At 39.7% G+C, this 12,936-nt stretch overlaps 2 protein-coding genes across 3 annotated transcripts; one reads left to right on the top strand and one right to left on the bottom strand.

The window, feature by feature from the left end:
* Positions 1-4,079: 4,079 nt before the first annotated feature.
* On the bottom strand, positions 4,080-6,283 carry LOC117987581 (nucleosome-remodeling factor subunit NURF301-like). Its single transcript, XM_069502454.1, has one exon. It carries the CDS (start codon positions 5,935-5,937, stop codon positions 4,378-4,380), a length of 1,560 nt encoding a protein of 519 aa, XP_069358555.1. The 5' UTR covers positions 5,938-6,283; the 3' UTR covers positions 4,080-4,377.
* A 1,045-nt stretch (positions 6,284-7,328) lies between these two features.
* Positions 7,329-11,718, top strand: LOC117987428 (uncharacterized). Of its 2 annotated transcripts, none has more exons than XM_069502488.1 (7): positions 7,329-7,543; positions 7,629-7,839; positions 8,261-8,575; positions 9,323-9,428; positions 10,180-10,295; positions 11,029-11,087; positions 11,531-11,718. In XM_069502488.1, exons 2-7 carry the CDS (start codon positions 7,651-7,653, stop codon positions 11,601-11,603), a joined length of 858 nt encoding a protein of 285 aa, XP_069358589.1. In that variant the 5' UTR covers positions 7,329-7,543; positions 7,629-7,650; the 3' UTR covers positions 11,604-11,718. The 2 variants fall into 2 exon arrangements, with proteins under 2 accessions (XP_069358589.1, XP_034830328.1); XM_034974437.2 differs by having other exon boundaries at positions 7,330-7,515.
* The last annotated feature ends 1,218 nt before the right edge of the window (positions 11,719-12,936 follow it).

Genomic DNA, 12,936 nt, shown 5'->3' with positions numbered 1-12,936 from the left:
AAAAAAAAAAAAAAAAAAAAAAAAAAAAAAAAAAAAAAAAAAATTATGTATATAATTTTTTTTTATCAATGTAAGTCAGTCAGTCTAGTCGGTGCATGAGAAATTCGGTTTTTATTTAGGTTTTCATACGGCCGCCAGTCAATGTAGTCTATCGAGGAAAACTGTCTCTAGTCGGTTGGAGCCTGCGGACCAGACGGTCGCGGGAGTTAGAATCAAAATCAAACACTTGACATTAGTTTTCTCTACTGCGTTGGGCCACAGTTCGAACACTTATGTGAAAGAACAAATTCCCTTATCATTGCAAGGGGTGGTCCGCGAGGGCTGAGCAATTAACTGGTGGTCGACCATATGGCTTCTTGTGTGTGAGTGTAATGGAAGTGCGAGCACTTAACGTTCGTAGACTCTAACACGCTGACGAGGACCATAGTGGTAGACACCTATAATGTAGAGGCGAGGCGGGACATGCGCGCACTAAGGTGCGTGCAGCCTAGCGCTCGTGTGGTGGAAATATTTGTGGAAATGGGTGCTTGCATTAAGTGCTCTTATGGAGGAAGACATAGTCTTCAATTAAACAGGTCTGTGAAACTATAATGAGTAGAGGCGAGGCGGGACATGCGCGCACTAAGGTGCGTGCAGCCTAGCGCTCGTGTGGTGGAAATATTTGTGGAAATGGGTGCTTGCATTAAGTGCTCTTATAAGACATAGTCTTCATTTAAACAGGTCTGTGGAATTATAAAATAGTTGAATGATATGGAGTGAGGTTGTCTAAGACGGTAGACGTGCTTGTCGTTGGCACTTTACACTATGTCTATCGCTATTTTTTCCCTAAGGTGCAACTAGTTGATGATATGGAGGTTGAGGGTTGTCTAAGACGGTAGGACGGCTTGTCGGTGACACCCCTTGCACTATGTTCTATCGCTGTTTCACTAAAGGAAGAATAAATTGGAAGAAAGGAAACGACCAAGCGGTCAATGTCTAGATGTCCGATCAGTGTTTGCGGCGTTGTTGGGTCCGCTGCGCATACATTGAAATGCTACACTAAGTGGAAAAAAAGGGGTAAATACTAGGGATTTACGGGCATAGCCAGAGAGTGGTTATAGGCACTTTATGGTTAAAATACCAAAGTCCTCAAAGCAGGGTGCTATAAATGGAACGCAAGAGCGGGCAGGCCATTGCACATGATCGTACGTGCTGTCTATTAGAACACCACTATGGTAAGTGGAAACATGGGAGCATGGCTCTATTGTAAACCAAGTTTGGAATATTATAACTTGAGAGCATAGCTCTTATTACTACAAGCCAGTTTAAAATAGATGGTGCAATTATAAATATTATCCAAATATCAATATTTCGTTGGAAAGCGCGTGCGGCATCGCTTCGACCCATCGGTCGGAACGGTTGTGTGTGCTCGCAAATGGTTACGTAATAACGTCCGGATTGTGGATTGAGTAATAACTCAACCGACGTTATAAAAATAGATAATATAATCTATCTAATTAAACTTATGTGCTGGACGACACATAAGATTTATACTCAAGTAAGAAAATTGAGAATGGGACCACTTTAAGTACAAGGATACTTTTCTTATGTTATAGGGGCGATACTTCTAAAGTCTAAAAGCGATTCATGATGATCTGGTAATGTGGCTGCTTAGGCGAGGTGAACCGCGCGTCCTTTAGGATACTCGGTAAATCCTTGCTTGAGCTGGCAGACGGAGTTGTACTCTGTGTTTACTTTCGATCTATTTGCTGGTATACGTTGGAGTGCGTTGGAAGATGATTATGCGAAGGAGAACCCTAGTGCCATTAATGGCGCCACTTGGCGCTTTGTGAATCCTTTGCTGAGCTGATTCTAGCATACTTTAATAACTACCGATCACAGAGGGCAGGTAATACTGCTGTTCTGTTTGTACTCTGACATTCGTTGGAATACTTAACCGCCTTATGGTGGTTAGTGAATACACGCATAATACATAAAGCAACTTTAGCGTTCGAGAGCACTTTAGCGAGAGAGGAACATAGCACTCTGTGTTTGTGCATCCTACCTAAAGGAGAGCCTAGCGCCCAGTGCTTGTGAATCTTTTACTATAGTGATTTTTAGCGTACACAAATAAGTGATGACTTATCACTTGAGACCGAGCACTCTGAGTGCTAAATTACAAGGGTATGTGTGTAAAGGGACACGTTCCTTACCTATTGGGCTACGCATGTGTCTGAACATTGAATTGAATTGACTAGAGACACCAGATAGGTCTGTTGATCTCTATGTTACCCTAATATTGCTTGGAGCGTTGCATTCTTCTGATGGCTATTTATAAATAATACATAAAGCAACTTAGCGTTCGAGAGCACTTTAGCGAGAGAGGAACATAGCACTCTGGTGTTTGTGCATCCTACCTAAAGGAGAGCCTAGCGCCCAGTGCTTGTGAATCTTTACTATAGTGATTTCTAGCGTACACAAATAAGTGATGACTTATCACTTGAGACCGAGCACTCTGAGTGCTAAATTACAAGGGTATGTGTGTAAAGGGACACGTTCCTTACCTATTGGGCTACGCATGTGTCTAAACATTGAATTGAATTGACTAGAGACACCAGATAGGTCTGTTGATCTCTATGTTACCCTAATATTGCTTGGAGCGTTGCATTCTCCTGATGGATATTTATAAATAATACATAAGCAACTTTAGCGTTCGAGAGCACTTAAGCGAAAGAGGACCATAGCACTCTGGTGTTTGTGCATCCTGCCTAAAGGAGAGCCTAGCGCCCCAGTGCTTGTGAATCTTTTGCTAGAGAGTGATTTCTAGCGTGAGTACTTTATCACTTACAAGTAAAATACAAAAACCCAGCATTAGCGTTTGAAGACACCTATGCGAGAGACGACCATAGCGCTCTGGTGTTTGTGCATCCTGCCTAAAGGAGAGCCTAGCGCCCCCAGTGCTTGTGAATCTTTTGCTAGAGTGATTTCTAGCATGGACTACTTTATCACTTACAAGTAAAAATAATAAAATGCAAACATACCTTCACACAATGGATTGAGGTCAGGCCTGCGATTATAACTTGCTTCGGCGGTATCGTAGTGCAAGCCGCTCATCCTTGAGATCTCTAAGATCATTACACTCATTCACACACAAAGGATTGAGGTTAGGCCTGCGTTTATAGCTTGCTTCGGCGGTATCGTAGAGTAAGCCACTCATCCTTTAGATCTCTAAGAGATCGATATACCTACACCACACCACACTACACAAACCATTTACAGTGGAACACGCCACTATAAAGTATGCTTGCATGCGCCGTGCTATCTCATGAGAGGAACGCACCTCTCCTAACAGTATGCTTGCATACATTGCGCTATCCCTTGAATGATGACGCGTAGTGGGGGGGGAGCTCGTGTTCGTTGGTATTTTATGTTCTTAATGTGATAGGATACCAAGGGAAGGCAGAAGCTCACCGTTGAAGGCGCGGTGGAGCTTTCAACCATCATTCACTCCTAACCCCTTTTACACGAACTGGAGTGAATGGTGCCATTACACAGGGCTTCTTCTTCCTACAGTAGGAGGAAGAGCTTACATTTAGGTTTACACACGTTGAGTATGGGTACTAATATTATTACCCTTCTTTTAATACGTCTCAATTGCTGAACCCACATCTTAAACCCCAATGGTTTAAATTCTATACCCGAACACGGTAGACATTTGGTATTCAATACGCGAACAACTGAATGATCGACCAGACAACTCCTATACACGAACGCACGTTCCAAAATAATGTGTTAGTTCCTATGCGTGAATACATACCTTCAAAGCCCGAACACCTACAGTCAAGTGAGCATTCAATACGTGAATGCCCACTTCCTCAGCTCATACCCCGTAAGGTCCGTTAGGTCTGATGAACTCACTATTTCTGATACTCTAAACGTCCTTGGGTTATTGCGTTCACAACATGTTAAAAGGTTTCTACTGTTAGATGATACGCGTGCCACTAAAAGATATGAAATAGGAAGCGTATTCTTTAGGTAGATCAGTATATGAGGTAGGGTAAATTCATTAGGTAGGCCTCGGTAGAGTTACAACATGATATATTTTAGTGCTCTAGTGCTCTGTACGTTGAAGCACTGGTCACATGAATTCTTCAATTTTTAGGAGCAGTGTCTTCTATTTTGTACAAAATATGTATTGCTGGCTTCAGCCAGTGTGGCAGTTCATAGGTACAAATCAAAGAATTCTTGTGTAACAAATCAAGATTTAAACTTCGCTATGGCTGCATCGGAGTAAATCACACATCTAATAACTCAATGAAACTGATCAAACTGACAACATTAAAAATGATTTTTGTTTCTGTACATTAAAAAAGATTTTGATTTTAGTTTGAAATAAATTCAGTGGGGCAAAATGCTTTGAGAGATTATTGGGAATGTCAATGGCTGAGCCTGTGAGTTTGGTAAAGCCATCGGTTGACTAGTGCTGGAAATTGTTATCTGTTGGGTAGACGTTTGGTGTACCAATTGCTGTTGAGCTGATTGCTGGGCGGCCAGCTGCTGTGCAGACTGTTGTGCAGCTGCCGCTAACTGTTGAGCGGATTGTTGGGCAGCCGCAAGATGTTGAGCAGATTGTGCCAAATGCTGTGCAGATTGCTGAGCAGCAAGATGTTGAGCAGACTGCTGTGCTGCTAGATGTTGAGCTGACTGCTGTGCTGCTAGATGTTGAGCTGACTGCTGTGCTGCTAGATGTTGAGCCGATTGCTGTGCAGCCGCCAAGTGCTGCACCGATTGCTGTGCAGCTGCATACTGTGGTGCCTGATGTTGAGGAGCCAATTGTGTCTGCAGTGCTGATGTTTGAACTAGCTGCTGCACTGCAGTTTGGGGGCCATTGCTCATTATTTGCTGTCCAGTGCTCATTAACTGCTGTCCATTGCTCATTAATTGTTGTCCCGGTGGTGCCAAAGTCAACTGTGCAGGAGTCACAGCCACCACGGTTTGTCCACCACCCATCAGTGTACCAGAATCACTGACCTGCATAAGTTGCTGGGCACCTGCACTTGTAACTATTAATGCTCCAGAGTTCCCCATGAGTTGCTGTGTAGTGCTCACCGTAAGTATCTGTGGAGCTGGAGTTAATAGTTGTGCTTGAGAAGCTGCCGGTGCTAATGTCAAGTTAGGGTTGGCTGTTGCTGGCACCAGGGTGGGTAAACCACCCGCTAGACTCACCACAGGAGTCACACTCACTGTTGCAAGGGGTGCAGATGTGCCATGACGAGAGGTTATCACACACGGCTGGTCACTTCTATAGGATGATGTCTGCTCAAGTAAGAACTCATTCATTGAAGTCAGTTGGGCATTTTTTGCTGTCAAATCTGCAACCTTCTTCAGCAGCACACTAATGTTATCATGTAATAATTTTACTTTATGATCCAATGAATCACAGTTTTGGCATTGAGTTGCCTGCAACGTTTGATTTTCTCGAAAAACTCCTTCATATGCAAATCTTCTTAATTTAGCCTCAGGTGGTGAGTCGTCCTCTCTGATATGTGAATGCTGGGTTTGGTACATTGAAGGTGGAATATTACGTTTTAATGCCACATCGTTACATATGACCTTGTAGTCTTGAGAGGGATATGCTTGACAGGTGGGAGATATATTTCTTGGGTCGCGGGGCAACTCTCCAGTGGCATAGAAACGTTCCTCTTCTTCTACTGTACTGTGCAAAAATTTGCAATTCGGTCGAAAACATCCTTTGTTTTGATAGTCATGACAGAAACGAAAAAGTTCTTTGAGGAAAGATCTCGGTGGAAGTTCGTGCAAAAAACGACAGTTGCCGCGGGAACAGCAACCCTTGATGAAATCTCTGCAGAAATTGTTAGCACTTTGGTATAAACCATCTGTATCATCTGAAGAGTTCATTGTGCTGTCTGTGTGTGCTGTACCGTTAATAATAATCATATTAAAAAGGATCACTTGTCAGTAGATATAGTAAACATCGTTTACACAATCGCAAATTATATTTTTCTTTTTTAATGTATATCTTTTTCTGTCATGAACTCACTTTCGAGGATATTTAATGTTGAAATCATTCACTATCAAGTAACCACAACCATTCTTTGCAATTAGTAGTAATAAGTTCCTTGCTTTGCTTTGCAAATTAAACAAAATTCTCAAAAATGCACTAATTATTAAATAGAATTACGCAAACAAAACAATCACTTGAGTACATTTTTACGTTTACGTGATTTTTACACCAATGTAGGATACTCTGTTCATGCTCTGATTCTGTGATTTGAACTTGACTTTTGAAGCAAGACTCTTTTCATATATTTACAAAGTACTCTGTGGTATAATCCGTACAAAATGAGAACTCACGCGCCATTTTAGCTAGAGTTGCCTATCGATAGTTAAGGCAAAACCGACGAACCGGAAGGTCGACCTAATAGGTAATACCAAAGAGAATATAATCTCTACGTTTTAGGTAATACTATATTACCTACCTATTAGGTCAACCATTAAATGAAATTCCAATGTTAGCAACATTGTACTCTGTGAATATCCTATGTAGTAACTTTGTACCTCTAGAGTCTAGACTAGTATATTATAGTGATCTGTAATATGTGGTACTATGTACATAGTGCCCAAAATTTCTTTGGTGCCCTGTAAACAGTCAAACACGCCGTCAATCAAAGCCAAACACGTGTTTGACAAACACGTACAGTGCGACAAGGCTCTCTTGGCACTTGTGGCACTTCAATGAAATTGACAGGGGGCGCTGTTGAAGAACAAATGCTTAGAATATTCGAGAACAAAGGGGACACTTGGCAGCAACGTTAGTTCCGATTTTCACCACGCGCCAAGATAGCCTTGTCGCACTGTAGTTTGTTTGACAAACGCATCAAACACTAACGCAGACGATCAAATAATTTGACAAACACGTAATATTTGACAAACATGTTTGACCGTTTATGGGGCACTTTATATAATATAGATGGCTGAGCGCCCAGCCGCCCAGCATAGGCCCAGCCCATCAGCCTGATTTAGAATTATGTCTCAGCCACAAGTGTCAATCAAATCAAAGTGTGTTATATCTCTATGTGATAATCACCACCCATCCGAAGTAGTACCTAGGTACTTAGAAATTCTTTGTCACCACCACATGTCACAGATTATTATCAATACAATGTCTGTGCTTTTATTTCTGGTCGGTGGGTCTGTGCCAGTCTGTGCCCCATAAATGTATTCTGTGCTGTGCCCTGTGGTATCCTATATGTTATTGGTTAAAACGTAGGTAGTGATTATATACTCTTTGTTATTGGCACAGGTTATTGGTCTGTGCCTACTGCCTGTGGTCATTTTAGTAGATAATCTATGTTTGTAGTTTTTTTTACAAAATTCATCATTCAATGTAAAATTCTCATTTTTGAAATAAATATAGAAAATAAAAAGGCCAAGCCATCAAAAATCGCAACAAATGATAGCTATTTAGCATCTGTGTGTAAAAAATGATTCAATCATTATACTTCCAATAATGAGGCAAGATAAATGATAGAGGCACTTTTTTGTTGGTTACATACTTTACATCCCACTCTTTATTGTTGTTTATTGTGTTTTTTTCGAATGAGTAAGTAAATTTAAACTAATTATAGGTAATATTGTCTACATACTGAAATGCTTAAACAACAACTGTCGCCACGGAGCGTGCATCCATACCAAACAACCGTGGTTCCTCGGAGCGACAAACAGTTGCTGTCAGCGAATCAACAAAGGGCCAAATATCCATGGGCAGAAGACAGTAACACTCCTGTGTATCAACTCTCAGGAGTTGAGAGCAGTTCTACATCGGAAAATCCCTACCATGTGAGTTTATTTCTATTGCATTGTCACTATGTCAAGTCTTATAAACAAAGATACATGCATCATAAATGCAGAATAGGTTTCTCGCATCTCTGCCTTTAAAAATATTAAACTTTAATGTTAATGTAATATGAACTCTAATAACTTTTCCACAGGATTTTTGAACATTAAAATCCACCCGGCCGACATCATAGGTAGGTATCAGCTAATATTAATATTATAAAGAGGTAAGATTTGCAAGTTTGTTTCGACAAAGTAATCTCATGAGTATTAGAGTTCATATTACATTAGTTGATGTTATACAAGCCATATGTTGAAAAACAGCTTTGACAGATAAACAGATGCAAAGTAATTCCATAAGTCTTTCGGTTTTACATTAACACTAAAAAGGTGACAGTGAAAGTAAAGTTAACAAAAATTCTAGGTGCCACAGTATTACCAAACAACTCATCGTGAATATGGCCCTCCGTCGCCTGTCTACCAAATGCCATATACTACAGGATCATGGCGAAATCATAAAAAGAACAACTTTAGTACCAAACCACTGCCGTCCAGTACATACTCATTTCCGCCCTGTGCATCAGCATTTTCACTACCTCTGTGTGAGGTAGACCACTCTCGCACAATGAGCCATTCCCCAGCCCCTACCGTGCCATCTTTGAGTCCAGAAGTTCCTATCATAGGTGCCTGTGGAGGCCATTGTCCAGGATTTGAATATGTCTGCTATTATATTTTACAGGTATGGATTTATTATACCATTATTTATTTTCACATTTTATTGCTTTGCTTTTGCTGACTCCTTATATAAGGAATCCTGTTTACTCCTTCAGGGTGCAAACTATTTAACCTTAGTTCTGCTTAGTTTTGTCAAGATTGGTTCAATGCTTGAGCCATGAAAACTTAACACACTAGCTTACAAACTCTCACATATAAAGGGTGCTACCAAAATGCTAGCAAAAACTTAGCATTATTGTTGTATAACAATAACGCTAAGTATTGGTATTGAATTGGTATATATATACCAACTCAGTACTATCACCTGTCTTCGTTTTGTGCCAGCGTTCTAGTTACATCCTGTAGAATTTTTATAAATAATATTAGTAAAAAAAATACACTTCCTTCTAATTCAAAGTTTAATAAATATATCAAGAAATTCAAAACAAATCAATAATAATTAATTCTATTATACAGCTAGTTAAATGTTGTATAGTTATTTTTTTGTCAGCTGTGTTGCTGAATAGAATTTTTATGTATTTTATCTCTCTGCATCATGTTCCTCATTGCTGAGAGTTGTGGCCCCTTTTCATTCATCAAAAAGGTCCTAATTTTCTTTGGATAATGATGCAGTGGGCTCCCAGATCCTACCTTACTTGTGACTCTGTAATTATGGAATTTTTGTTCTTTGATTTTACTGTTATTATCAGATGTTAGTGTGATAATTATTATTTGTTTTAAAAATAAATAACAGAAGTTTTGTCTTTTGCAGGTTATATTTGTAGTTGGTATATTAACTGGAATTTCTCTATGTATTGCTGGAATTGTATTAAGGCGAACCAATCGCAATGGTGATCTTGGAGTGTTAGTTTACATTGGTGAGTATTGACTTGAAACCTAACAAACTAAGGAATGTAGTAGTCATTCACTCTAATATTAGTTATATAATATACTAGACTGTATATCTAATATCCATACTTTCATACTAATATTATAAATGCGAAACTGTCTGTCTGCCTTTTAGTGAGCTGTTTACGGCCCATCCGTTTAACCGATTTTGATGAAATTTGGCACAGAGGTAACTTGCATCCCAGGGAAGGACATAGACTATTTTTGATCCTGAAAAAGCAAAGATTCCCACAGGATTTTAAAAACCTAAATCCACGCGGATGAAGTCGCAGGCATCCCCTAGTAGGCTATATTTTAATTTCGAGATCCCTATGATATTGTAATAAGCTACCCATGTGAAGCTGGGGTGGGTCGCTAGTATAATATAACTGAGTAGCTTTTCTATGTGATTCTGATTAATTTTGGATTATAAAAATACTTAGTTGAAGTCACTTTTGCCTTAAAATCTGTGGTCTGGGTAATCCATGCTAATATTATAAATACGAAAGTGTGTCTGTCTGTCTGCTAGCCTTTCACGGGCCATCCGTTCAACCGATTTTGACGAAATTTGGTACAGATATAGCTTGCATCCCGGGGAAGGATATAGGCTACTTTTTATCCCGGAAAATCAAAGAGTTTCCTCGGGATTTTTAAAAACCTAAATCCACGCTGACGAAGTCACGGTCATCATCTAGTTCATAATATTGAAATAATATCTTGTTTAGTTTTTTAAATGTATAGGTTGTCTCTCGTCGTGCGTATGCAGCGTGCTGCTGGGCGTGCAGTGCTGCGTGCGGCGCGAGATGCGGCAGAGGAAGCTGCGTGCCAATGCGCATATCCCTATGCAGTCCATTCAGGTGATCCACTTTATAATACAAACCATATCTAAGGGCTCTTTTAGGGGAGACTGTCTCTCGTCGTGCGTATGTGGCGTCTGCTGGGCGTGCAGTGCTGCGTGCCAATGCAGTCCATTCAGGTGATCCACTAAACCATATCAAAGAGCTCTTTCTGGGAGATATGGGGTGTAGCGCGACGCGCACAGCGTCGCGTTGCGCGGTCAAATCTATTTTGGAAACTAAAACCTACAACAGAATCCTTTTCCCTGATAACGTCACATAATTTTACCGAACATGAGAGGGTATTTGACAGTTGTGGTAAGTCTATGCTTGTGGTTCCTGCGCGATTGCGGGAGAATGACAGCTACAATGACACGATTGCAATCATCTCTGATTGGTTAACGCTCGCTCACTATTGGCTACAATGCATTGTTGCAACAATGAATCGCACAAATTCAGTCAATCAGAACAATTGAGATTGGATTAATGAATTTCATTTCATCATTAGCTGCATATGCTATATAGAGGAAGAGCCTGTGAGGGCCAGACCTTCATTATTCTATAAAAGCTGGAAGTTTATCTGTGCATTGTCTCCAACACAGGTAGGAATGATCAGGGACTATAAAGTTTGGATCACCGTGGCTTTACCAGATAACAAGTAACAAAGATGTATAAAAGTACTCCCCACTTTCATAATAATGAACCAATTTTGATAATTTTTTCCAGTAACATAATATTCATTATTACTTTACAGGAAGCGCCTGTCACAGCTTGCCCATTGCTGCCGTCAACGTTACATAGTCAAATGTATAGGTGAGTTATTATTATTGAGAAAAAGCACTACACACACAGCTGTCTGTGGTGAGGCCTTAGTGTATGGAACATATTGTTACGTAGGGTAGGTCCCCAGTCGTTGGATGTTATTATTATTATTTATAATAATAATAATTGACTCAGCAGCTTTCGCTGATGCGTCTATATCGGAAGTGCTTCGAGTTTGTCCAATCTATTCTTGAGCTGGTTAACACGCACGGTCGACTAGTCGCCCAGCAACTCGGTCGATCTATTTCCTCTGCGCACGAAGTCGCCGCAACTCCGTGCGTATGTACACGGCGACTAATCGACCGTGCGTAATGGCTCTTAAGATTTCATACTAGGAATGATTGAAATTTTTAAAACAGCTCAAGCTTGAATCTATTAATAAGCACATACTAGTATTGATGAAACCCTGATGAAAATGTATGGTTTTTTTACAGACCCACAACTACCGTTTGTACTGAAGAGGAAATTACCGGTGTTCCTTGGTGGCGCCGCGAAAATATAGACTGACTAGTTTTAAGATTATTATAATATTTGTATAGCTACAAGTGAATACTTTTTTATTATTACTGCTGTTTATTGAATAATATATTGCTTTATAATAAAAGTACCTGTTTTTAATTTTGATTATTTATTTTTGGTAAAATAAGATATTTCTTAATAAGCGTGGAATCCATAATGTAGTTGTTATGAAACCATACTTAGTTTTTTAAGACAATAATATGAGTCCACGCAACGTTTAGTCACATTGCAGTTTCTGACCACTTTGACTTGACTAATGGCTCGGGAGTCGAGGTAGGTACCTAGTGTAAATTATTCAAGTTAAAATCGTGTCACGAAAGTGTACTTCACCTTATGAAGGTGTTGAATGTTGATAATAAAAACATTACGTTCCTTATGGTTGCAGATTGTAAAAAAAAAACATTACGATATATTCTATATAAACATAAATATTTACTTGGTTTTTACGGCGAGTTCGTGGTTAAGAAAAAAAACCGGCCAAGTGCGAGTCACACTCGCGCACCGAGGGTTCCGTACTCAGTCGTATTTTATCGACATTTTGCACGATAAATCAAAAACTATGTGCATCAAAATAAATACAAATCTGTTTTTAGAATGTACAAGTAAAGTCCTTTCATATTATGATACCCCACTTGGTATATTAATCTTACTTTGAAAGTTGAAAATCTAAATATTTGTTCATGAACTCATTTTTTGGTGATGTAACCACAAATTCAGTTTTCGGATTTTCGGAAATGGCTCGTGTTGTGGTATAGCGACTGGTCGCTGTAATAAAAATAGGCAAACGCGCCGTAACGGACCAAACAACACTGTAATTCGTGAATGGTGTGCACCTTAAACTGCAAGTGCCTACTAATTGCTTACCTAATATAAGTCTATGTGATAAATTCTTAGCAGCTAGGCATTTTATAAACCTACTGCTCAGCTGTCAACATTATAGTCTTGAATTCACGAATTGCTTAGCGCCTAGATTGACAAATCTTGCCAAATTTTCAATTATGGATTATTAAAATATAAGCGTTTAAATGGTGCTACTTTCATCTTGTTTATCATCTTAGCCCAGGAATGTATGGAAGCGTTTCAATCTCCTTTCCGTACGTTTTTTTCCTGTATAATTTGTGAACTATATAACTACATAGCGAATGGCGATCGGGGGTGTCCGGCTATTAGCCGTCTATAGGTGGTCGGTCTATGTGTATCATCTATGTCGGTGGCTTTGAGCTATCGGACAGTCCACTACCCCACCCAAGAGACTATTTTTACAGAAATAAATAATATTAAATGAAAAATATGTTGATCAATATTATTTTGATCCAAATAA

The sequence above is a fragment of the Maniola hyperantus genome, chromosome 13 (genome assembly GCF_902806685.2).
Source record: "Maniola hyperantus chromosome 13, iAphHyp1.2, whole genome shotgun sequence".
Lineage (NCBI taxonomy): Eukaryota > Metazoa > Arthropoda > Insecta > Lepidoptera > Nymphalidae > Maniola > Maniola hyperantus.
This window is presented reverse-complemented; position numbering and strand designations above follow the sequence as displayed.

Coding starts and splice junctions, on each gene's coding strand:
- LOC117987581 (XM_069502454.1), bottom strand. CDS start 5,937: ATGATTATTATTAACGGTACAGCACACACAGACAGCACAATGAACTCT.
- LOC117987428 (XM_069502488.1), top strand. CDS start 7,651: ATGCTTAAACAACAACTGTCGCCACGGAGCGTGCATCCATACCAAACA. Junction 8,576..9,322: donor TCTGCTATTATATTTTACAG/GTATGGATTTAT, acceptor TGTCTTTTGCAG/GTTATATTTGTAGTTGGTAT. Junction 10,296..11,028: donor TCCCTATGCAGTCCATTCAG/GTGATCCACTTT, acceptor ATTACTTTACAG/GAAGCGCCTGTCACAGCTTG.